Here is a 24,580-nt window from a genome sequence, read left to right as displayed (position 1 = left end):
CCGTGCACAGCAAAGTAACACACTAACTATGCATGACTACCTCACAATAACCCCACATCAAATACTATCCCTTTAATATTTACTGTAGAGCCAAGAGTGGTGTCAAACTTTTTTATCTAACTCTCAGCAATAAGTAAGTGTTGACGTGTTGACGTGTTGACGTGTTGACGTGTTGACGTTCCAGTTTTAGGGAATGAAAAAGACAAACAACAACCATCAAGCAAAAAAATGCACCCGGAAAGATCATAGTACGTCACCAAGAACTGTGTAACAACAGCACTTTAATCTCGTGAGATGAGTTTCTCCTTGAAGTCGTATTTTTCTCGTTCTCTTGTCGTTACAAGACAAGAGCTTTAATCATGGTCATTAAAGTGTTAGTGCGTATGTACACTCTCCCCATAAAGTACAGAGTGAAGGAGAATCAAACTGCTCCCTCTGTACAAGAGTGATGTTTTATAGAGGGAAGACTGTACACACACACACACTCACACTCAAATACATTATTGGACAGTAGGAATGAGTGAGCATGAGGTGATAAAGCTTGTGGTGTGATGAGAGACACGGGCTGCAGCAGGAGGGAAAGTGGAGCACAGCATTATTCTGATTTCTCTGCCACCTCAGAGAACATACAGTGAGTGTGTCCAGTGCTGTGCAGCACATGAGACTGCACATTGATCCTTCTGCACCCTGATGAAATTCTGCACAGACGCATTGAAGACCCTTTTGTATAAAGCTGATGACTCTTTAGGACACAAAGGAGGCAGTTCAGCTGTTCCTTTTCAGTCCTTGATCAGATGGCCGGCTGCTCAGCTCTACTTGAGATTCACATCACGGCAGTGTGTTTGAGGGATGGTGTACTTAGCAAAGGCGACACTTTTCCTGAGTGTCTAGAGATCAGCAGCAACAACCAGGGACAATCTTTCAGGAGTCACATGACGCTGTGCATTAGTTTGACAGGAGCTGGAGAAGGGAGCAGCTATATGAGCTGTTGACTCAACACTTCTAGATGCCTATCATTCAGTATGTTGTGAGCACCAAAATGATGTCCTATAGAGAAAGTGCGCTGAGGATAAGCTGTACTCAACGGGAATACAACTAAAGAGGAAGAAACAGTGATATTGTACATAAACCTCAGTTGGATTATGTTATATAATTTAAACCATCACTGGCCATTAATTCAGTATTTAAACACTGGCTTCTGTCCATAGTACCCAGAGCAGTGAAGCCCTTTAAATATCCCAATCCATCTGTGGGGCAATGTGATGTGTTTCAATCAGCCAGAGATGAGTTTAATCTCCTCCTTTAGGATAGCCAGATGCTAATGGGAAGTTAGGATCCCCTCCTCTGACAAAAACCATGGACAGTGAGTAGAATAAATGCAATAAGTCTGGCTCATGTAACTAAACAATAACTATCAGCTCGGTGTCTGTTATTTTGTGGAATAAAAACATGGAGAATAACTATTATTGCTCCAAAGAAGAACACATCAATAGCAACGCATTTTTGCTGCCCTAAAGTGAAAGAATTCAATGTCTTGTGTGCTGTAATTACATTAAATTGCTGGTTCACATGTTGATATGTACATATGAACATCGAAAGTGTTACTGGTTGCTCTTTAAATTATCTTTAAATAAAATTGTGTTTTTCTCTGACTATACATTGACTAGTAGTGAGAGTGTTGCTGATTTATGTAACATTATGTAAAAACAGTGGGTGTAATAAACTACAGCTTCAGCCTACACCTTTCCAACCGGTATTATGTTTTATTTCTCTGTGTAAGTACTTTTTTAAAGAGGAATAAGCTAAAATAAAAATTCACTGAAGTGTTTGATGCTGAGCCGGAGCCGAGGGACAGTAATATAAAGAAGGAATATTGTATTAAATAGACAGCACCTCTAGAAGGCACCCATTAGATTTGTCTCACTCTGAAAGACTCAAATTAGCTTCAAATGAACTTTTTTTTTTTTTACTCAGAACTATCAATTGTGTCGCCTATCTCTTACACCGTAAATTGCTTTGAGAAGGAATTTCTTCACAGCCACTGTGGACAGGATGAACAACTACAAAGACCAGCAAAATATAAACATGTCAGAATTATATTAGTATAGACTTATCATTTAATATTGCAAAACAAGAGACAACGTCATACTGCTGCACAATCCATCCCACAACAGCAGGTTTTTGAGGGGCGAATTACAAGTTAGATACTTTCAACATAGAGTAATACTTTCACTTTCTTTTTAGCTTTCTTGTCTTTTTTTTCAGCTCCTGAGAGCAATACCTGCCTCTTGAGCTACTCAGTGCTAAGCTAAGTTCAGCAGCTAGCCGCTAACTTTGTCAGTACATTGTGCATGGTGCATCTGGTACATGGTGCTGGGCAGGTAGCATATAATGGATTTATTAAAGCTTTTCCACTAAAAACAGCTGCTGCTGGAAGCAAGATAAAATATGATGATAAAATGATAAAAGTGTGTGTCCGGAAAACCAAAACAAAGAGCTGAAAGGTGCTAAAAAGCTTCATAGAGCCACATAGATAATTCTCTGTGGGTTCGTCACCCTACAAATGAATCACTCATTTGATCCATTGTCACATAAAGAAACAGCAAACAAAAAAACTTTTATCTAGATTTGTAAATTTTCATTTAATCTGTTAAATCATATTTTATGTAAATTGTATTTCCCAACTTTGAGGTCTAAATGCTAAAATTTGTCAATTGATTCTATTGAGCAGCATATAAAATTATCTTCCATGTGTATGTTTTAAATTGTAGAACATAAACTTCACTCAGTGCAACTCAAAATCCTGTGTATCCGACGTGTCCTCCCACTGACCTGTGTCTCACATCACCATGTTTCACCTCCACAGACCATAGCCAACCATCACCAACCACTGAAGCATGACATGAAATGTGTGTGCAGTGTGCTGATGTGTGTGTGCAGTGTGCGTCTGAGCCGGGAGAGCAGATGAGCAGCCACAACAGTGAGGAGAACAGAAAGGTAATAATAAAATAAATAAAAAGCCAGGTAAGCAGTGAAGGAAACTTTACCTGACGCGTCAAAACTGAAAGACATGCTAAGTGGCCGAATTACTGCAACGAGAAACAGTCATGGCATCGGGTGGTTATTGCTTTGATTAGGATGTAAATTAAAGCAAGACTTAGGACAAAAAAAAGGAAGTTATTTTCTTATACTTGGCAAGGAATGCAGGGGTATAACATGCTGATTGTCTGGTTTCAGATCACTGAGATCTGGGAGATAATAGGATTTCAAATAAACCACAGCCAATGGTGAGAGATTACTGTCATCCAGACACTGTAAAGGTTTTAGCATTGTTAGTGTTAGTGTTAATGGAATTGCAGACACTTAGCATTATTACTCATGTACAGCTTTCACTATATTGCAAACAATATAGTCAACAAAACAATAATAGGCATTAATTGCAACACAAATATGAAAAGTTAGGCAGCATTAGCTACAACAGCAAAGAGCAGAGGCACAAATAAGAGTGTAGTAAATAATAAATAATAAATAAATAATGAAGCTACAACATATTTCTCATCTGATTGTTGTTGATTTGCACATGATGTTCAGCAGTTTTGGAGGATCAGCTCCATACTTCAACTTTAATAAAACATATTTCAGAGTGAAGTATGGTTTCATGTGCAAGACAGTGTGTGTGTGTGTGTGTGTGTGTGTGTGTGTGTGTGTGTGTGTGTGTGTGTGTGTGTGCAGCAAAGGTGTAAAAAAAAACAAGAGCACAGATAAAGAGGAGCTTTCTTACCCAGCCTTCCCCTGCGGACCTGATCAGGAGACACCGGCCGAAGTTTCCTCTCCGCTTTGATTTCCTCCAGGATGCGCTCGTGCAGGGTGGGAGGAGGCTGAGTCTGCGGCTTCAGCTTGCGAGCTGACACCTGTAGCGCAGATGATGACGGGTGAAAGATCCGTAACGACAGAGAGTAATTAGTGTGAAAGAGAACAACTAGCACAAACAAACAGAGAGCCAGCAGCCCTGCTCCTCAACACCCCCTCATCTCCTTCAGAGGTCTGCTGAAACAGCACCCGATCGTTCTGATGAGAGATTCATATCAACAGAGAACTGATGAACGCAGCGTTTCACTGAGCTGCAACAGTCATGTTTTACCAACAGGCTACACTGGGTTTTTATAGAACTTCAGGAGACTGTCCTCCTGTTAAAACTACCCCCACCCCACCCCCCCACAGGTCGTCTGGGCAAGCAGCTGATTATGAACCATAGTTACGTTTTAATGTTAGGTGACATGTAGCATAGTAATTATGACGGGAGGAAGGAAAAGGAGGATGTTAGGTGACGTAGAGTGACAAAATCTGTGTTAGGGAGGAGGGCTGGGAGCGATGGGTCAATGAAACACAGGCCTTTAACACAGGAGACCGCTGTTTGTTTCCAGTGTAAAACCAAGTCAGCTTTCTTTTGTTATTCATGACCTTTCCTCAACAAAAAAATAACACCACAGCAGAGACAAATATATTGTTATAAGGCAATTTAGAAAAAATGTCACGCTCACTACATACTGTATCTATCTGAAGGTTCCTTTTTAAAATGTTTGTTCATGTAATGTAGTTGTGAAAAACATTTTTTAAACTCTCAAATCAACATTGACCTCAAAAATCCAATATTGATTGGGCTATAATTTTATGCCCTAGAAACTGTCTTGTAAGACAGACTATGTCCTGTATATTGTTTTTCTATGTGTTCTAATAGAAGCAGACTAGCTAATGGAAATTCTCCAACAATAAAAGTAAAGTAATAAAGTCAAAATAAATAAAACTACTCTGGTTTGTTTGTGTTAAATTGTTTTATACAGTATTGTGATCTCTGAGTTAGGGTGATGATTGCATAAACTACATCAGATTATTGATTGCTTATTGATTTAAAGACAGTGCACTGATCTATTTTTACCAGCCGAAGTTTTCATAGGCTGTGCAAGGATGGTGTCTGTCGTGATGTTTAAATCCACTGCCTTCAGTTGTACTCACAGGGTTGAGAGGTGGTCTGGACCTGATGAAATCCAGGATGACCTCATGAGCGCTCTTCTTTAACCTGGGTGGGATGTCTCCATTCACCTGAAACAACAGAGCAGGTTGTAAAACAGCATGACAACAGAGGAATGGCTTGATTCTTTAACTACTTTGTAATCACTTGTGTAGATAAAGCTCACAATGCACAAATAATGCTTTTTATTATTATTATTTTATTATTATTATATTTACTAAGTGGAGTTCATGACATTGATTTGATCGATTGTTTAGTCTGTTAAAAATAAAAAATGAAAAAACAACTGTGAAAAATGTTCTCAGTGTTGTATAACCAATAGTCCAAAGCCCAAAGATATTCAATTGACAATGATATAAAACAGTTAAAGGAAGCAAATACTGCAGCAGCTGTGTGATTAATGACTTATACAATTAACTGAATTGAATATTGAATTATTGAATTTCTGATAAATCTTTTATTGAACAACTACTTGATTAATTGACTGATTGTCTCAGCTCTACTGTCAACAGTGCCAAATGGCATATTGTAACACGCATGGCTTAGATGAATCCAAAACAGCCCATTACGTAGCACGATGTCCCATGATCATTTTGACTTTTCCAGCCACTACAAGTGAAATACTGGAGCCGCAAAGTGTCAAACTAAATGTCTAAAAATGATTGAAAACAGATCATCAGCCCAGCCTGCAATTACTATGCAACAGTGTTGTTTTCCAAGAAATTTCCCCTCAGACTGAAACAACAGTGCAGCACGTGGCATTCACACATCGGACACTCACCATGACTTTGCGCAGTTTGTACCGTTTGGACCTGATGTCGTCCATGAGCATCTCATAAGGAGTGAGCTGGTACTCGATTGGCAGAGGGTTGTACTGACGCTCCTGCACCTTCTTCAGCTTGACTCCTTCACGCAGGTCCCTCATGACCTGAACCCAGAATCGAGCCTGACGGAGGAAGCAAAGGGCAGCATGGGAAAGGAGACGTGGGAAATACCACGACCCTTTGAATATGAATTTATGTGGACAATAGCAATCATCTGTGATCTGACCTCTCTGTCTGAGTAAGGAGGGTTCGTCAAGGGGAGTGGTTCTTTTATCACTGCCTAGTTACAGTGGTAAATGCATTCATATAGATTTGATTTTTTTTCCCCCTGCCTGTTAGACTTTGATAAAAAAGAAATGATGAGTTAAAGCTGGAGGTCAGAGGTCAGGAGTCCTTTTGCCTACCCAGTCAGCGTTCTGCAGCTCGTTCAGGTCTCGGCCAGGCTCCTCTGACGACTCCTCCATTTTACGGAGGTTCTGGTGGAAAGAGACAGAGAGACAGTTTGGATATAGAAAAAAAATCAAAAACACAGTGAGAGAAGTCGGGGAGGAAGGAGGCTAAAAAGAAAAGAATGAAGATCCAGCACGTGGATCCACAAAGTCAAAAGTGTTCATACAGTTGAGCCTGTCATGTTGTGACCCTCACACTCTGGTGTCAGTTAGCCATAACTATAGACTGTAAATAAAGATGGATGCAGCCTTTGTGACGTCAGTCACAGGCTTCTGAAGAGCGGTTTTGAAGCTAAGAGTGAGCTGCTCCATCTTGGCAGTACCTGACTGCCAAATTCTCGGCTAATCCAAAAATGGGCAAAGAGGAGGGGTGTGTGTGGAGCTGAGGCAATTAGGCAGAATTAAAGCCTTAATAAAATGTAAACGAGAAAGTTTTATAAAAATTCACCCCATGCAGTTGTCATGAAGGAGGAAATTAGCTAAAGAGACCAAAACAGTTTTTTGTGCCAGGCTATAAACATGTTTATTTTTGCTGTAAAGTTGGACATTTTAACATGGGAGTCTACGGGGATTGACTCACTTTTGGAGCCAGACTCAAGCAGCCATTCGAAGAAGTGGCGTTTTTGGTACTTCCATGTTGACTGTTATTCCTACTATGACAAGTCAAAATGTCTGCTGTGATTAAGGCCTATTTGCAGATCAGCAGCTGTTAGCATGCTAACACACTAAGAGAGTGAACATGGTATATTACTTACTAAACACTAGCATGTAAGCACTGTGGTTGTGATTTAGCAAAGCAACCTCCACTGTCTTTCCAACTAATATAATTTTTTCAATGGGTTTCAAAGAATCAAATTTTGACTTTTAATCTTCTATTTTTTAATAAGCACTTCAACTGTACAGAGCTGCTAGCTAGTTCCAGTACAACCGGTATCAGCCCTTTAAGAAGGAAAGAAAAAAGAAAAAACATAACACAAATTCACATTTTCTGTGAGGACATGTCCCTGTTTTCAGGCATTCAACAGTAAACCCAGCTGCTCCACTCTGACACCTGTGTGAACCTGCACAACGTGAGGCCATTAGACTGTGGTACAACACTGTCGGCCTGAGTGACAACCGGTCTGTGGGAAGCATTCCTCTGCTCCTGCTCTCATAGTTCACGGAGGATAATGTCAATGTGTGTGTGTGTGTGTCTGTGTGAGAGAGAGAGATGGAGAGGGAAACAAAATGCAAGTGTGAAAGCATTTTAAAGCAGCAGGCAGACAGAAAATATGTTCACTGTGGTTAATATCTGGGGTGTTCTTATCACGTCACAGCCGAGGAGAGTTTGATAAGACAATCACGGGAGTCTGACCTCAAAGTTAAGACCTCAGCCCACTGGGGAAATCACAATTCACCATCATCCTGCCAGAGAAAAGCTGCCTCCACTGGACTGCAGGCTCAATGCATCAGTTACATAATGTCACTCGCAACATAATGCATTTTGCTGCATCATAACTCTGCATGCCTACAGTGTATATACAGTAGTCCATTTACACAAGGTAACCCTGAAGTGCTTAATTACTTATAACAGCCCATCAAATTAAAACACTGCTAACACAGCCAGCCATGAGTGTAAAGAGAGATTAGCTCATCTGCTTTTAAACACCATTATCTCATTGGTATGAGCAGCATGACTCCACATCACATCAAAGTCGCATATTTCCATTTCAAAAGGTTGATTGAGAAGTGTTCTCTGTGCATTTTAATTAAAACAACCCTCGTGTGGACAAAACCAACCGTCATACTGCTACAAGTCCTCATGGATAATTAGGGCAATTACCAACAGCCTCATTTTTTTTCTCGATGGTAACTCTGCTCTCTTTGTTATTTGTTTTTAGCTCAACAGAGCCTATCCGTGAGCAAACAGGAGCCTGAGTTGTTTCTGTGAATCGCCGATAATTCAACTGCTTTTCAGTGAATCTCCAGCAGCAGGAGGCGAGTCTGCGGAGGGACAAAGCTACTCTCTGGCTCGTAGTGGTGGACGGACAAAGACGGTCCCATGTGCCATACAGACAGGGAGGTGGGGGCCCATTTCACTCCTGGGTGTCTCACACACCACACACACACACACACACACACAGACACACACTTATATATATATGTAGATTCACACACAGAGACACACACGGCACAGACTCACATAGATATATGAACAGACTGGCGAAATCACACGACAGATACGCACCCACACGTCCTGCTCACACTGAGTTCATCCATGCATTCATGAATATGTAATCAGACAAACAGTCACATGCAGATGCACACACACACACACACACACACACACACACACACATACACACACGCACATTCTGCTCTAAATGACCATGCCTCACATTCACCAGTTCCCCATGAGGCTTGACAACAGTTTACTCTTCCATATGTGTTAATGATGAGGTCACATGTACTTTGTGCATTTAGCATCTGGACGCAATTCTGATTTTTATATATATATATATATTTTTTTTTTTTTTTTTTTTTTTTTTTTTTTCCCCCACCTTGTGTGTGTTTGCACTTCCAGATGGCAAGTTTTTACCCAAATGCTATTAGAGTACTTAACTGCTGAATATCAGGAGAATAAGCACAACCCCATCCTATAACATGCAGTAATACCCTGATCATGTGCAATATTATCTGTGCAATTCACCTATGTGCAATAATAACTGAGTACATGGACTCACTCTGCTTTTATACAATTCATTGTTTGTTTTTATTTATTTATACAGATTGTAATGTGTCTGCTGTAGTTTTTGTTACTGTATGTAGTTATGTTTACTGTGTGCATTGCTGTATGTACCTCTGGAGACACATCATTTCATTGTACACTGTGCAGTGACAATAAAGGCATTGAATTATTGCATTTGCAGACAAAAGACCGACGTAGCCATCAGTAAAGCTATGGTGGCTAAAATGGGGAATAAGATGCAACAGAAAAAGTAGGATAGAATAATTATAATCATCATACAGTGTTTCATGAAGGTCCAAACAAAGAAAACCATTTCATCCAGGATTTTCTATCTTTGTACTCCTGCTGGTAGATTGTTCACAAGTTACCTCATTTTAAATTCTTATGAGAAATAATGAAATCTATTTTAAGAAGTGCTCTATAAAATGACAGACATAGTGATGTTGATCACTTCTTTACTTTCTGGGGTTAAAAAAGTTGCTGTCCCCACATATCCTCCTTTTTAAGCTTCTTTCTCAGCCCTCTCCGCCTCCTGCAGTAAGAGTCCACTCTCTCCTCTCTATTTTCTAGCAGAGAGTTATGTAACCAACCAAATCCCCTTTCTTCATTCAGATGCATTACACACACTAAAAGGGCAGCAGCAACAGTAGTGCATGGCAGGAAGGAACCCTGAGGTGGAAGACACACACACACACACACACACACACACACACACACACACACACACACACACACACACTCCTCACGGGAAATGTTCCAACCCACAGCTGAGCTCCAAAATGTTTCTGGGGGAAAACAAAGGCCAGAATGACTCCTGCACTTTAGAGGAAGAGCAAATGAGTAAATAATGTATCTGTGATGAAAGAATCACACGATCAAGTCTACATATATATATATATATATATATATATTCATTTTCCCCTCATTTTCAAATCTTTCCATCAAGTGGAAAACAATGACTATGATGCATTCCACCCATTTAAATTCTTTATTCTCCATTATCTGCAAATGAAGCCTGAAAGTGATTTTGTACAGAAAATCACCTGCTTAGCCCCTTTGTTGAATATGGACACATGATCCATAACAGACAGCATGCCACTAATGCATCGAGGGGGCATTAATCCTCTGTGGTATGTCGGCAAGTTGGAAATAGGACCCTCGCACATGACTATTTTTCCTCATGCTTGTCTGGATATCTCCTCTGAGAGCCTGAACTCAGCAGTTCTGACAGAGTGAGAGTCAGCATGTCTCCAGATATTGTCATCTCTGTCTGTCATGCACAGCAAACACGTCACTCCCTCTTCACTGTGGCCCAGTTCAACCTGTCTGCCCGCAGGGTGTTAGGACATTACAACACTTGGCCAGTTTTGTATCAAAGCTGCTGAATGCTTGCTTTTTGTGATAATGCTCACCATTGCCAAGTTATACCACTTTCCAAAAAAAAAAAATAGAAAAAAAGTACACTTATATGTTCCATTTTGCAAAAAAGTAAAACCCTAGCATATTTAATTTCCTTTCATTCCCAACAAAGTCAAAATAATGTTAAATTGGTATCTGTATCGATTTGTTTAATCGTGTACCACAATTTAAACCTGATCTTCATGGGACTTCCAATGTGCACCACCAGTGTTCACATTAATAAAACCCTGATACAGAGACAGAAACGTTGTCCTCTACATATGGCAAAGTGAAGCTTTATGACCCATGGCACAAGTGAAAGTTGTCCTGTTGACATAACTATTTATGAGTGAACACCCTAACCCCTTTTCTGACTCCCTCTCTTCTGCTAATAACCTCCGTACAATACAGTACAATGTACTGGAGAGACAATAACATGCAGGCGGAGGCTCAGTTCAAAGTTTCAAATTAACTTAAATAACACAAATTGATATTATCATAAAATAAATTTAATTACAACACCTTTGAAACCTGTTTTTATCTGCTACATATTAAGCATCTGGTGCTGGCTTAATGAATTGTGATTAGCTGTGATGGCTGGACACAGATGTTGCCTCCACTCTCACCTTTGTACATTTTTTAATGGTGGTGGAGATTCTGGCAAATCACTGCACCACTGACATCATTTCTGTAGTTTGCTTTAAATTCATTCAATCAAACATCTTAATTTTGTACTAAAATTTTCACATTAATATTAAAGTGGAATTGGCATGTATTAAGTAACTTAAGGGGATGAAACCATGAATATAAGTAAAGCCTTTAATTTTTCTGCTAATGCCCCTGACTGGAGCCTTTAATAGCTTATGGTTCATTTATGTAGCCAAGTCCCTTGTCCTGCAAATGAAGAATTGAATTCAGAGATTTAAGGGGTGCTGGATTTACATTAAGCAATCTATTAAGGATTATAGACCTGAGTTTCTACTCAGTGCAAACCATCTAAGACATGCGTCACGCTATGTCCACTTTTTCCTACATGTCATAATCAATGAGTGATGCAATAAAACAATGAGAATAAGATGTTAGTGAAAGCTGTAAGTCACTTATTGAGTGTTTTGTCATACCATGAGTGAACTGACGTGTCCATTCATTTCTTTATCCACAGTCATTACCATGGATGCCTTTCAGAATCAGCTGTGCCACACAGGAAACATGGCTGTCTGTCTGACTGGCTGTCCGCATGTCTCTGCTGTGTCTATGCCTATGACACGCTCATGTCCAGCCCCTCCTCTGTAAGTGATGGTTTATTACTGAGGAAAGGGAACGATGGCTCACTCAGTTGTGACTGTTATGCTCTGCTGATTTCCTCACTTGAACCCTTAATACACCAAAGCGGAGTGAATACTGTAGTCACTTAGACTGGTTTATAGGTATTACATAAGAGTTGTTTTCTTTGTTAAAGGCTTAGAGTTGAATACTATTATATCTATGATTTTCAACTATTGGAATAAAGCAGTCCCACAGTGCTAACATTGGCCCAGTCAGTGGTCCCACACAGAGTGAAAGTCATGTTGATTAGTGGGGGTTTGTGGGGCACGTAAGGCCACAGTGCTAAATCTCCTGAGGTGATGCCTTGCCCCGTCTTTCACAGGCTGCATAACGGTCAGTGATCATCTCATAACCCTTTACTAAAGGGGAGCCCCATAACCCATATGCAGTAAGTTCGGTTTGTCTTTTAATTAATTAATTAATTAATAATTAGTATGTGTAATTAACACATTACTGATGGTTAAAACTGCTATCAATGTCTGAAAAAAAGAGCTCTATGAGCCGACACGATGATGATGATGACGATGATGATGACGATGATGATGATGATGATAAGGACCCACCTCTTTGGCACTCTTGATCTTCTCCAGGAAAGTGCGTAGCTCCCTGGTTTCTGTGTACAGAGCCCGGCACACTGCCTGGTAGTGACTGGGGGCGTCTGACAGACTGGGTAGATGAACTGTACACAGCTACAGGGACGACAGTGAAACACAGAGAAAGAGACATTTTCAGTGCAGTTACAGTTCACACAGCTGCATCTATTACACTTGACACAGAGGTGATGGGGGGAACTTCACAAAGTGCAATGCATGGCCATCAATATCCATGTTATTTTGATATTACAATCACATACCCGTCAAAGGGATTTCAGGTTATGTAGAGCACCCTCTGGCAGCCATGTTTGATGATCTCAGTGCTTTGTCACTGCTATCTGTGAACAGTTTTCTAAATGTATGATGTGACATATTTACATTTTAAAACACTGGGTGCTGGTGCTGTGACAAGTTCGCTAGTTAGACATGGTATTTGTTTAGGCAACTATCAGCGCTCGATTGACAGGTCCAATCTCCACACTAGAAATGAGCCAATCTCATAGAAGCCAGCATGATGCGATGTGTGATTGCTCAGGTTAATTTGCATGCTTCCTTGTTAGCTGACAATGCTAAAAACACAAACTGTCGGTCAAATGAGGCTGCTGTTCTCCAGCAATGACTCAGATTGCTTTGGATAGAGCAAAAGAGACTGCAGGGCAGTTTCTGTAACACAAAAACCTAAATTTAGGAATAAATAGAAGTGATCAGACTGTTGATTCAGAGCTCTCAGTCTACACCAACACCACAAAAAACCCTTCTCAGGTAACTTATCAAGGTTTTTTTTTATAGTCAGGGCTAAATTTGCACTTCACCACGTCGCCTCTGCACCTCCATGAGACAGAGACGTCAAACTGCGAAGCCTTTCCGGGATCTCAGTGACATAGCATAAAGGCAAAATACCCAAAAACATTTGCAGACATTTGTAAACAACTGTTTTGGACTGCTGAGTACAATTCACAAGACCGCTATGCCTGAGGTCAGCCGTACACACCAAGAGCAATGACAGACTACGTCCTTGTCTCTCTCAGAGAGAAGCTGGGTTAATGCTCGGCATGCTCTTGGCATCTTTTTGTCTAGACGGCATTCCAGTTAGAGAGAATTTGACTAAACACAGTTAATAACAGACAGCCTTCTCTCCTGAAGATTACCCTGCCATCATCACATCATAGGTGTGGGAAAATGTTGTATCCAGGGTAAATCAATATGCTATCTTACCTCACACGGAAATGCAAACGGATACATTAACTGAATAAATGTGGCACGGAGTTAAAAACAATTTACTGTGTCAACCAGGGACAGTACAGTAGGACAAAAGGTAAAGTGAGGGAGCACAGAGAGTGAATGGACTGGGGGTAAAAATACAGTGACAACAATTCAAACTGACAGCTCTGTAGCCACTGGGCCAGCCAGACAGCCACACTGCTCTGAAGCATCTCCCTGGAGAGCAGAGTTGGTGTGTCTGACTGGGTATGTGGTCATTATGTAAACCGTATGAGGCCATGTGAGGAATGACACACTGACTCTCTGCTCTGCTGAACAACAGATACATGACGCTTTACCAAGGATGAGGCTGGTTCAGAGTTCAGTGTTTAGCATTTTCATTTTCTCACACACAACTTTTCCTGAACAGTCGACCTCTGACATTATCTGTTCCTGGAGTCCGTAAGTGGATTATGGTTCCCCAGCAACTGTATTTCTATTTAAAGCTACTTTTACTTCTACTCCACCACATCACAGAAAAATATTTAGTTACTATTTTTGTCCAAAACATATAATGAAATTACTATATATGATACATTGTTATGTAATATATATTCAACAGAATAAAGTAGTTCAAATTAACTCAACTTCAACCAGATAAAACATTTACAAGCTTACAAGTTAAATTGTCAGTAACAACACATTCAGCAAGCATGAAGCATCATTAGCATTCATATCTTGGCTCTTGGCACAACAAAGTAATGATCTCATGTCTCTTCCTCAGCTACTGTACCCACCTTGAGGATATCTCTGTAGCCGTGAACACTGGAGATGTCGTCAGGGTCATCCTCCACCTCATCCTCTTCCTCTGTGGCCTCATAACCTTCGTCGGGGCAGGCATCCCTTGTGGCCTCGGCCATGTTGGTCATGAGGTCGATGAGCTGCTCCAGAGGAGGGCTGAGCTCCCTCTCCTCATTCTCCTTCAGCCCGTAGTCCAGAGCCTTGTAGATCATGATGCCCAAAGACTCAATTACCTGAGAGAGAACAAGAGACAACCAAAAACTAGAATTACTGTCTCATGGTTGTATCCCTCCGCCACTCAGACTAGTTTCAGGTTAGATCCCTGTTTATCCAGAGTCAAATAAGTCCAAGGGAATGTTTGTGCCAAATTTGAAAAAGGTCCTTCAAGGCGTTACAGAGATATTGCATTCACAAGGCCAAAACCACGATTTGTGAGGTCACTGTGACCTTGACCCTTGACCTTCGACCGCCAAAATCTAATCATTTCATCCTTGAGACCTAGTGAAGGTTTGTGCCAAATTTGAAGTTGGCACAAACCTTCCTCCTTGTGTCCACGAGAATGGGACGGATGGACGGACCACCCGAAAACAATATGCCTCCAGCTCTGGGCGTCGCCGGTGCAGAGGAATAAAAACACCTTAACATGATCTGCACTCGCTCTGTGCTCCTTCCATCTGCAGATATAACCATGTTAATAACTTACAATATGCATGAATAATAAGAAAACAATACATTCACTTGTGTAGAAAACATCCTTTGTTGTGTCTTCTACCTAGTTCTGCTGTTAAAAACAAATGTGGATTTGTGTCTTTGTTATGCAACATGACCCTATTTTGTTTGCAAAGCCTGCGCTGAACAGCTGTAATATGGTGACCTCATGACTCAACCTTTGACGAGCGAGCACCCTCCCTCTGTTATTCATACACACACACACACACACACACACACGCACACTCACTGGCCTTTGACTGGCTGACCCGGGGAGCAGATTACTGATTGTAGATCATGTGATTAACTGACGCATGAAGGAAAACACTGTCATCACATCATACATGTCCTTGTGTGGACACAGTCAGTCTTTTAAAGCACAAAAGAGTTCAGAGCATTTAGAACGGTGAAAGAAGATAACGGATCATCAACCATTTGTTTAGTGACTAAGACTGATCCTAGTTTTTCAAGATATCACAGCTTAAAATAATCTCGACCAAAGGTTTTGCCATTAAAAAGTCACCCCTGTAGACCTGAAGGGTGCCTATCATACGTTGATTTGTATACTGTAACAAAGAGGCTAAAAACCTCAAATCCACTTCCCTGCCGGTTGTTATGAACCTTTTGATACTTCATTTCAACTGTGAAGTCTTCAAGCTGATCCCACAGTGTTAGATTTAGAGAGCTGATGATTTGAACCTGCATTAATTGACCTTTTGGCCAGTTAAGGTCAGTGCAAGTGCTGAGAGCAAAGCACTGACATATTATGGTATAAAGATGAACAGTTTCTTATTCACACATCCAGCAGACGGAGAGCAACATTAGCTTTCATTTGGAGTCATATTTCTGGCAACACAACAAATTACAAGTTCAATATTCCCTCTCCTCTCCATCAACTTCTGAGGGAAATATCTGTACACAGTATACACTGTCAACAGGATGACAGAGCAGTTTCTAAATTAAAACCATTTTCTGATAACAGTGCAAGGTTTTTTTTTTTTACGTTTAAGTACAAAGACAACTTGGTTAGGTTTTGGGAATGATCCTGGGTTAAAATAAATACTTGGTTACAGGGTTAAGAGGAATTCATCATCATGGCTTCAATAATAACCACTTGGTTATACTTATGGCAACATGTCCTCCAACCTAAAAGAACCATACAGGTTGTTTGCCCCAACCCTCTGGAGCATCTGCTGAATTAACGCCCCTAGAAACACAAAAGGCAACGCTGACTGTTGGTTTGACAGAGGAAACAAACACAGGTCTCCAGTCCAGTCCTCCTCCATATGTGGACTTAGTTGCTCCATAACATCACCTGACTTCCTCCTTTGCTCCCGTCGTAATTACTACAGACACCAGAGGGCTTTGTCACTGGAACGTAAACACAACCACTTTTATTAACAATAAAACGTAGCTATGAGTCATAATAAGCTGCGTGAGTGTATTACATGGGAGGAATGTCTTGTTGATGACCCATCCATCCACCCTAATGCCCTCTCTGTGATCTTTTGTTTCTCTACAGCAACGTCACCCAACTTCCTCTTTTTCTACTGACAGAGAGCTGTCATAATTACTCCATAAATACTCCAACCTCTGGAGGCCTTAGTCACCTGACAAATGCTCAAAGACTCCATAGACCTGAGAAGAACTGCGAGGTCAGGTGACAGCGACACACTTCACATAGTCGTTTGAACAACTGTTAATATAAAAACAATGACTGCAGCAGCTTGCGGTCATGTTGGTGTGAGCTCAACTTTTACCTGATACTTTTAATGCAGCCATTTTGCTGTAACTCATCACAGGAATCATTATAAACACAATAACACACACATTCAAACACATTTAACCAAGCTGTTGACAGCAAAAAGACATTCAATAGCACAATATAAGATATCGACAAATATATTTTACTTTCCAGACAGCTTCAATATACACATATAAAAATAAACATATATTCAAATAGAAGATTTCAGGATTGCAGAATATAACATTGGTCTATTCGGCTGGTCAAATAAAGGAATCGTATAGAAAACAATGCTGTTGGTTTTTTTTACATGCAGCATTAAAGAGTCGCCTAAGCCACAGCTTTTCCTTCACGATCTTTGTGGTGAAATGTCTGGGAAACAGAGTTTGATGGTCTCTCATATGGAGCTTTCAACCAGCACTTCAACGCACCAACCCTCACTGCTTTCAGTACGACCTGACCTTTAAAGAGCGATCCCTGAATGTTCATTGTGAAGTGGTAACTATGGGAAAATGTTTGGCCACAATGTTAAATATGCTAAACGCATGAGATTTGTAGATAAGAATTTATGGTTTGATTCCGTAGATGCACGTACGTCACGAGATGCCGTGCTCAGCTATAGCTCTCAGTCTGTCCTGGAGCTGGAGAGTCATGGTGGGTAAAGACAGCAATGCCAAAGCCAAGACAAAAGACAAGAGTGGGAAATCGCACAGGGGATTATTCTGCAGCCCTGAGCACAGAGAAAAGACTAAGAAGGAGGGAGACAGTATATGAACCACAGAGAGAAGAGAGACTGTGAGAAAGAGGGAATGAGGGGAGAAATGTAAGGATCAGTGACAGATGTGGATCAGGAGACAGAAACAAAGAGGCAGTGAATGAGATGTTGAGAGTCAATGGGTGGATCAGAGAGGTCAAGGGTGTGTGTGTGTGTGTGTGTGTGTGTGTGTGTGTGTGTGTGTGTGTGTGTGTGTGTGTGTGTGTGTGTGTGTGTGTGTATGTGTGTAGAGATGAAGATCAAGGGCAGATCAATGGACACTCACGGAGGGAGGAGGAGTCATATGAGAGATCAGTCTCCTGTGTTTCCTCAGGCGGGAACGGGTGACTGTGACCTCTTTGTCCGAGCTCCACCACACCCACCACTGATATATGACACCCCCACATCCCCACACCCCACCCAACAACAACAACAAAAAAAAAATGCCAACACCCTCCTCCTGGGACCTGCTATAACCTCAGGCTATCACTGAGAAGCTCTTCAGCAGACGGCGTCTACATGTATAAGATGTGACAGATATGGATTGTGCTGCCCTGCCCAGCAGCTAATGCTTATATGTGTGAGCTATGTGGATTTTCAAGTTCCTGATCTGCAGCTTTACTTGTCCATCTGAACTGGTCACACCTTCAGGAATTCAGTCAATAGTTAAAAACAGCATCTAATCTGACAAAAGACATTAAATGGAGCTGATGAGTTTGACAAATTTACCAAGTGATGAAGTGCCGCACATTAAACTTTCAACTCTAAACAGATTAAATGCATCAGGAGGATAAGGTGTCTCATCCCTTTACTTAACTGCCAAAGGAGATGTCTCACGTCTTCACAAATTTATATTAGAATATAAACAATTAACCCTTCGTTGAGTTGTCATCCTTTAAAATAGCTATCAAATATGAATTTGGTTCAAGATAATTATAAATTCATTTCGATTCGACTTGGTGATGGGAGGTTTAGTTCAATGTACAGTTTGTTTCTTTCGCTTACAACTGGCATCTACTATATGTGTGTCATATAGAGCTGATTAGTCAATAAAAAGAAAATTAATCAAATCTGCAGCTACTTTGTCAATCAATTAATCATTTCAGTCACTTTCCAAGCAACAATGCTGGTTCCAGATTTTGAAAAGTTGAGGATTTGCTGCTTTTCTTTGTGACATATGATGGTAAATGAAATCTCTCTGGGTTTTGGACAAAACAAGACGTTTGAACACAGACTAAACAATCAATTCATTAATCAACAGATTAATCAACAATGAAAATCATCTTTAAACCTTTAATACCACGTGTCTGCATGTATTCATTTGTGTTCATGCTCGTCCGCTGAACAGTTATTGGAAGTGGATTTTATATAACATATTGATGATTGATTGATTGATATATAATTACGAAAAAAAAAGTAATGGGAACAATGCACCATGCTTTAATCTTCACTATTCTATTCATTCATGACAAAAAGGCATGAAACAGAGATTGTCTGTGTTGTTGCTGTCGGTCACATCTGAATGAGCCTGATGGAGTCATTTCTTACACATTAACTGCAAACTATGACTGATTTCAGTCGCTGTGGCTGTGAGACATCCGAACAAACATGTCTCCATTCTTTTTTCAAAATCTCCCTGACTGGTTCCCAGGCCTCCGAGCGACCAAGCAGAATGATGGGATGGAGAAGAGGAAGGGGCAGAGAGAGGAGGACAAAAAAGAAGGAGAAGGAAAAAAAAAAAGGATGAAGATGTCAGCGATCGCAGGAAACAGCAACATCAAAGAGCTTGGCTTGGATTTCAGCATTTCTGTCACGGAGAGGAGGCACGCTGCTCAAAAGGACAAAATAAACCATTGTGACGAAATGTTTTTACATTTTCCCCAAGAGCCAATTAATCCCTGTTGTCCTGCAAACACCTCGTAACCTCACATTAACTTTTCATTAGGCTCAATGATTATCATGATTAGACAGATGGGGTTAAGAGCCAAATCTTGTTGAAACAAAAGTACTAATTTAACCACGGTGGCCCAGAAGGGTCAACACACTACAAAAGCCACAACACAAATACAAAACAACAACGCAAATACAAATAAAGCCACAACACAAATACAAAACAACAACGCAAATACAAATAAAGCCACAACACAAATACAAATGTCACAAGACTTTTGCATTCGTGTTGTGGTTTTTGTTTTTGTGTTGACCCTTCTGGGCCCTTTACAAAAATATCATTAAGTAAACCATTTATAAATACATTTATTAATTCATGAATAATATTCCTGCTCAGTTAACACAAGTGTGACGGCAGTGGAAACACACTGTATGCCATGATGGTAAATGCAGTTATAACTTTGCTTAGTTATCTGCTGGCTGGCAGATAATTCTTCCTCAGTTACACACAAAGACAGCACTAGCAGTCCAGTGTGTTACATAACAAACTGTAGTCATTCATAAAGGGACACATGCATGTTATGTTCAGGTGTCAAGGTTGGATTTGTACAACATGACCTCAGGTATGAAGATCGCACAGCAGCAGGATATGATATGGCGCCAGAGCTTCATGTTGACGAGAGCACGTGTAACATCTATAGCCTTTGTCCTCGTTAAGAACATTACACGTGATGTAATAGGGCCCTCTGGGTTCGTATGGCCAGGTGTCTGCTACCACATTCACTGTTTACAACGTACAGCTTTCTACAGTGTTAAGTCCAATATAAGAGTGCATCAAAGTCCAAAGTGACATCTTTGGGGAATTATGTTTATGTTTTCTTGCTGAGCGTCAGATGAAAAACTTGATACCAGTCTCATGTCAGAAGCTGGAGCCAGCAGCACATTAGCACAGCTTAGCACAAAGACTTGAAATTGGGGTAAAAAGCTGGATTGGCTCTGTCCAAAGAAAACAAAATCCAACAACCCGCACTTCTCAAGCTCACTAATTAACAAATACCAAAATGTAAAAACAACAATTTGTGGATTTACAGGGTGATATACTCCGCACTATTTCTTAGCTGGGAACAGAAGTCAAGTCATATCGACCAGACGGATTCAGACTGGTATCAGTCTTTTCATTTATTTCCCAAAATGTTGAACTTTTGAAACGTTTCTTTAAATTAAACTGTTTGTTTGTTTTTTGAGCCGACCAGCATTTAAAAACCTAAATATAATCAATCAAAAATGATATTAAAAAGAAAACAATGTCAAATCCTCACATTGGAGAAGCTTGGACCAGTTTAGAAAACTTTCTTGATAAAAGATTTAAAAGATTAGTCACTCCATTAATCAACTAATCAGCTCATCGTTAGCGCATTTAGTTACCAATACACATGATGAAATCCAGCTTTGGAGTATTTTACAGGTTTAATGAGAGGGCTGAGAGAAGTAGATCCACGACTGAATGATGGATAAGACAGAGACAAGTTTGTGACATTGTCTGTGTGAGGAAGGGCAGGGAGGATCACACATGGCAGACTGGCAGTAAAGACGCCAAGAGATTTGGAAATGGGATATCGTGGTCTGGACTCAGACAAAGACACCAGCTGTTGCACACTGTGAATCAAGTTAGTTTTTACTAATGTAGCTTTGTGTGATTTTCACAGACCAAGCACCGGAGCCTGTTGTGCAAACGTAAACACTAACAGAAACCTATTAGCTGTAAGCAAACTCCTTCCATCTATCACTGTTAGCCAACCAGCAGAGAATTACCACAATCAGCACAAACTGCCCAGAATTAAAGGATTGTACAAACAATGTGGGGATTTAAGGCATTTATATTTCCTCACTAGTGGATCCACAGGAATTAGGTCATTAACAGGAACCGAGCTAAGAGAAAAAAAAAAAGGTACGGCGACAAATGAATTACCTCCCTACTGTAGATTACAGTCCTCTTCAGCTTTTATCTTGTGAATTATATCACAAAACGTTATTTATTACACCTTTTTGACAATGAGAGCTGGAATCTGGGATCAGTGCCCGTCCATCTGGTGTCATTTCATTTTAAGTCTTCACCACACTTTCTAAATGTGACACTAATGGGCAGTTCAGGCTTTCATAGTCTCCTCCTCATGAAGATAAGTTCTGCACAACCCCCATTAACTGCTGATCAATAAACCGAAACAGACTGAAGCTAACAGTCATAAAAGACTAACTTCGTCCACTTTAAGTTGCATCTGTTTCTTTGAAGCACAGTTCGACTTGTTTATTCACTTTTTTGCCAAGAGTTACAAGGTGAGGGGACTGATACCACGCTTATGTCCTTATGGTAAATATGAAGACTAGCTCAGTCCTCATGTCCCCTGCTCCCCCCTGTTTCCAGCTCATACAGGAGAAAGCCTCTGTTGAAAAGTGGAAAAGAAATTCTGCCAACCAGCACCTCTAAATTTCACTGTTTACACTTACATTTACTCATTTGGCAGATGCTTTATCCAGTGACTAACAAGTGAGGGACATCACTAAAGCTTGAGTGCAGTAGGAGACCTTGGTGTAAGTACAGAGTACTACATCTATTCAATAAAGTGAGGGAGATCAGGTAAAGCAGGGCAGTGAAAGTGCACCGTAAGTGCTAGTTAGACATGTTAGGGTGTTAGGGGTGGTAGGAGTCTTCAAGAGGTTCTTGAAGACAGAGAGGGACGCCCCTGCAATGAGAGGGTTCGGTGGCTAGTTCCACCACCAGGGAACTTGAGTCTGGACTGCGACTACTGCCTTGTGTGCAGGGATGATAATGCCAGACGACATTCCCTGGAGGAACACAGTGGCTGAGAAGGAGCATAAGGCTGTATGATTGAGTTCAAGCAGATGGTGCAGACCCAGAAGTCACTCTGAAGGCAGCAATAGTGACTTTTAGTTTCGGCAGTTTTTGACTTTAATTGGATAGGGACAGTGGGAGAGAGACGGGAAAGTTGGGGAGAGAGAGGGGATGACATGCAGCAAAGGGCCATGGGTCAGACTTCAATGGCGGCTGCGGTAAGGACTGAGCGTAAGTGGCATGCGCTCCACCAGGTGAGCCAACAGGGCGCCCCAGCAGTAGTGACTTTAACACATGTGGTTTGTTTGATCCGTACACAAACAGATTTATAAAAACAACAAGACGATGGGGCCAGTGACTTCCTGCACTCTCTGGTGGTTGCCTTGTGGTAACAATAAGACTCCAGGAAGTCACTAGACACGACTTGCCATTTGTACATATATCAGTTTGTGTGTGGATAAAACAAAACCGTGTGAATTAGTGAGCTGTTGTGCGGATTTGGACAGAGCCAGGTTAGCTGTTTCCCTCTGTTTCCAATCTTTGTGCTATGCTAGGGCTCTAGCTTCATTTTGTACGTGCATACAGACGTGAGAGTGGTATCAGTCTTTCATCTAAATCTCAGCAAGAAAGCAAATAAGTTTATTTCCCAAAATGTCGAACAATTCCTTTAAACAAAGTTATTGAAATCTTACAAGAAGGTGGTGCTGAGAACAAAGTTTAGAAATGTCTGTAAGAAAATAGAAGCCAGCTCAACTGTCACGCCATTTACATGCAGATAAATTATACAGGTGATACACTCTGCATGATATAAAAACATCATAATGGCTAAAATGAAATCAGTGATACTTGAAAGCCGTGGTAGTCTGTTTTTTTCCAGTACAAAAATTCCCAGATCTCCTCTTCACACTATTTATCAAATCTCTTTCACAGTATAAATTCAGGACTGAGCTTTGTAAAGTTATCATCACCCTGTGTGTAGGAAGACCTTATAAAACTGAAGGAACCAGACAAAACAACAGAGCTGACACTAATGTGATCAGCAGAGGGCTGACTGATATAGGAAGGAAGTTATAGTAAAAATCGATCTGCCCCGTTTAGAATTGACCACATCATTGTTCATCATGAGTTTAAAAGCAAAGAATGGGCTGAATAATGAAGACGGACAGATACTTCTTTACGTAAAAACATTCCTGAAATGACACAGCATCATGCTGTAACAGAGAAAAGGCGTTGGTTATTTCCTCTCAGGCACAAAGAAACACTCAGGAGATTCCTTAGACTCCTCCTCTATGACCTCGGACTGTCATATGACTGAGCTGCTAGACGTAGAACCCACATAACTTCACATACAGAACAGAGATAACACTTGAACCAAAGCACATTCATTTTTCCACCACTGTAGTTTGCTTTTATCCCTTTTTTCTCTTTTTTTCCCATGCACACTCAAACCCTACAGGAATCATAAAAGTAAATGTGCATGATATCAGCTGAGAAAGCCACCTACCAAACATTCATAACTCCTGAGTGAATTTTCTGTTTACATTAAACACTGAATGATGTTACACTAATCCCTTCCCCAACTTCAAAGCCATTAGGAGAGCACTGAGCAGTTACACTTTGACAGAGGGGAAGAGGATGAAGCATAATCCACAAATATCTGAGGTTACACTGCATCACAGGACCAGGTTGTCAAGTTAGCATGGGTACAGAGGTCATCAACAAGTTCCTCACAAGATAAACTAGAACTACCACCTTGCGGTTCTATGTCCCCACCACTAGTTGATATGATGATGATCATATAAAATACTAAACATTTGTGTGAAATGTTGTCATAATTACTGTGTGAAGTCTTGAGTTATGGCTAAAAAGTGTTTTCAGAGGTCATTGTGACCGTGACCTTTGACCACCAAAGTCTAATAAGTTTAGAATAAGAATAGAATAAGAAACTCCCTCAAGGTGTTACGGACATATTGGACATTGCTTGTGGCGTCCCACAGGGGTCAGTATTAGGTCCAACACTATTTATACTTTACATAAATGACATATGCAAAGTTTCAAGAACATTAAAATTAGTGTTATTTGCAGATGACACTAGTATTTTTTGTTCTGGGGGGAATTTACATGAACTACTGGGTTGGATTACCACTGAAATGTGCAAACTGAAAATGTGGTTTGACAGAAATAACTTATCGTTAAACTTAAGTAAAACCAAATTCATGCTATTCGGCAATTGCAATACGAATACACAAGTACAGTTACAAATAGATGGGGTGGATGTTGAAAGA

The 24,580-nt window shown here is 40.6% G+C and overlaps 1 protein-coding gene across 1 annotated transcript in view; it reads right to left on the bottom strand.

Annotated features, from left to right (window-relative positions):
• Nucleotides 1-24,580, bottom strand: part of LOC111227737 (protein spire homolog 1-like) — a 45,219-nt gene that overhangs the window by 10,866 nt on the left and 9,773 nt on the right. Inside the window, exons 3-8 of the mRNA XM_022753425.1 lie at nt 14,345-14,581; nt 12,318-12,443; nt 6,258-6,329; nt 5,811-5,975; nt 5,014-5,100; nt 3,782-3,911 (exon numbers count right to left, since the gene is read on the bottom strand). Of these exons, the coding sequence (XP_022609146.1) occupies nt 3,782-3,911; nt 5,014-5,100; nt 5,811-5,975; nt 6,258-6,329; nt 12,318-12,443; nt 14,345-14,581 (817 nt within the window). The remainder of the gene's footprint in view (nt 1-3,781; nt 3,912-5,013; nt 5,101-5,810; nt 5,976-6,257; nt 6,330-12,317; nt 12,444-14,344; nt 14,582-24,580) is intronic.

The sequence above is a fragment of the Seriola dumerili genome, unplaced genomic scaffold (genome assembly GCF_002260705.1).
Source record: "Seriola dumerili isolate Sdu_G_001 unplaced genomic scaffold, Sdu_1.0 BDQW01000191.1, whole genome shotgun sequence".
Classification (NCBI taxonomy): domain Eukaryota; kingdom Metazoa; phylum Chordata; class Actinopteri; order Carangiformes; family Carangidae; genus Seriola; species Seriola dumerili.
Note: the sequence above shows the minus strand (reverse complement) of the source record. Positions and strands in the feature narration are given on the sequence as shown.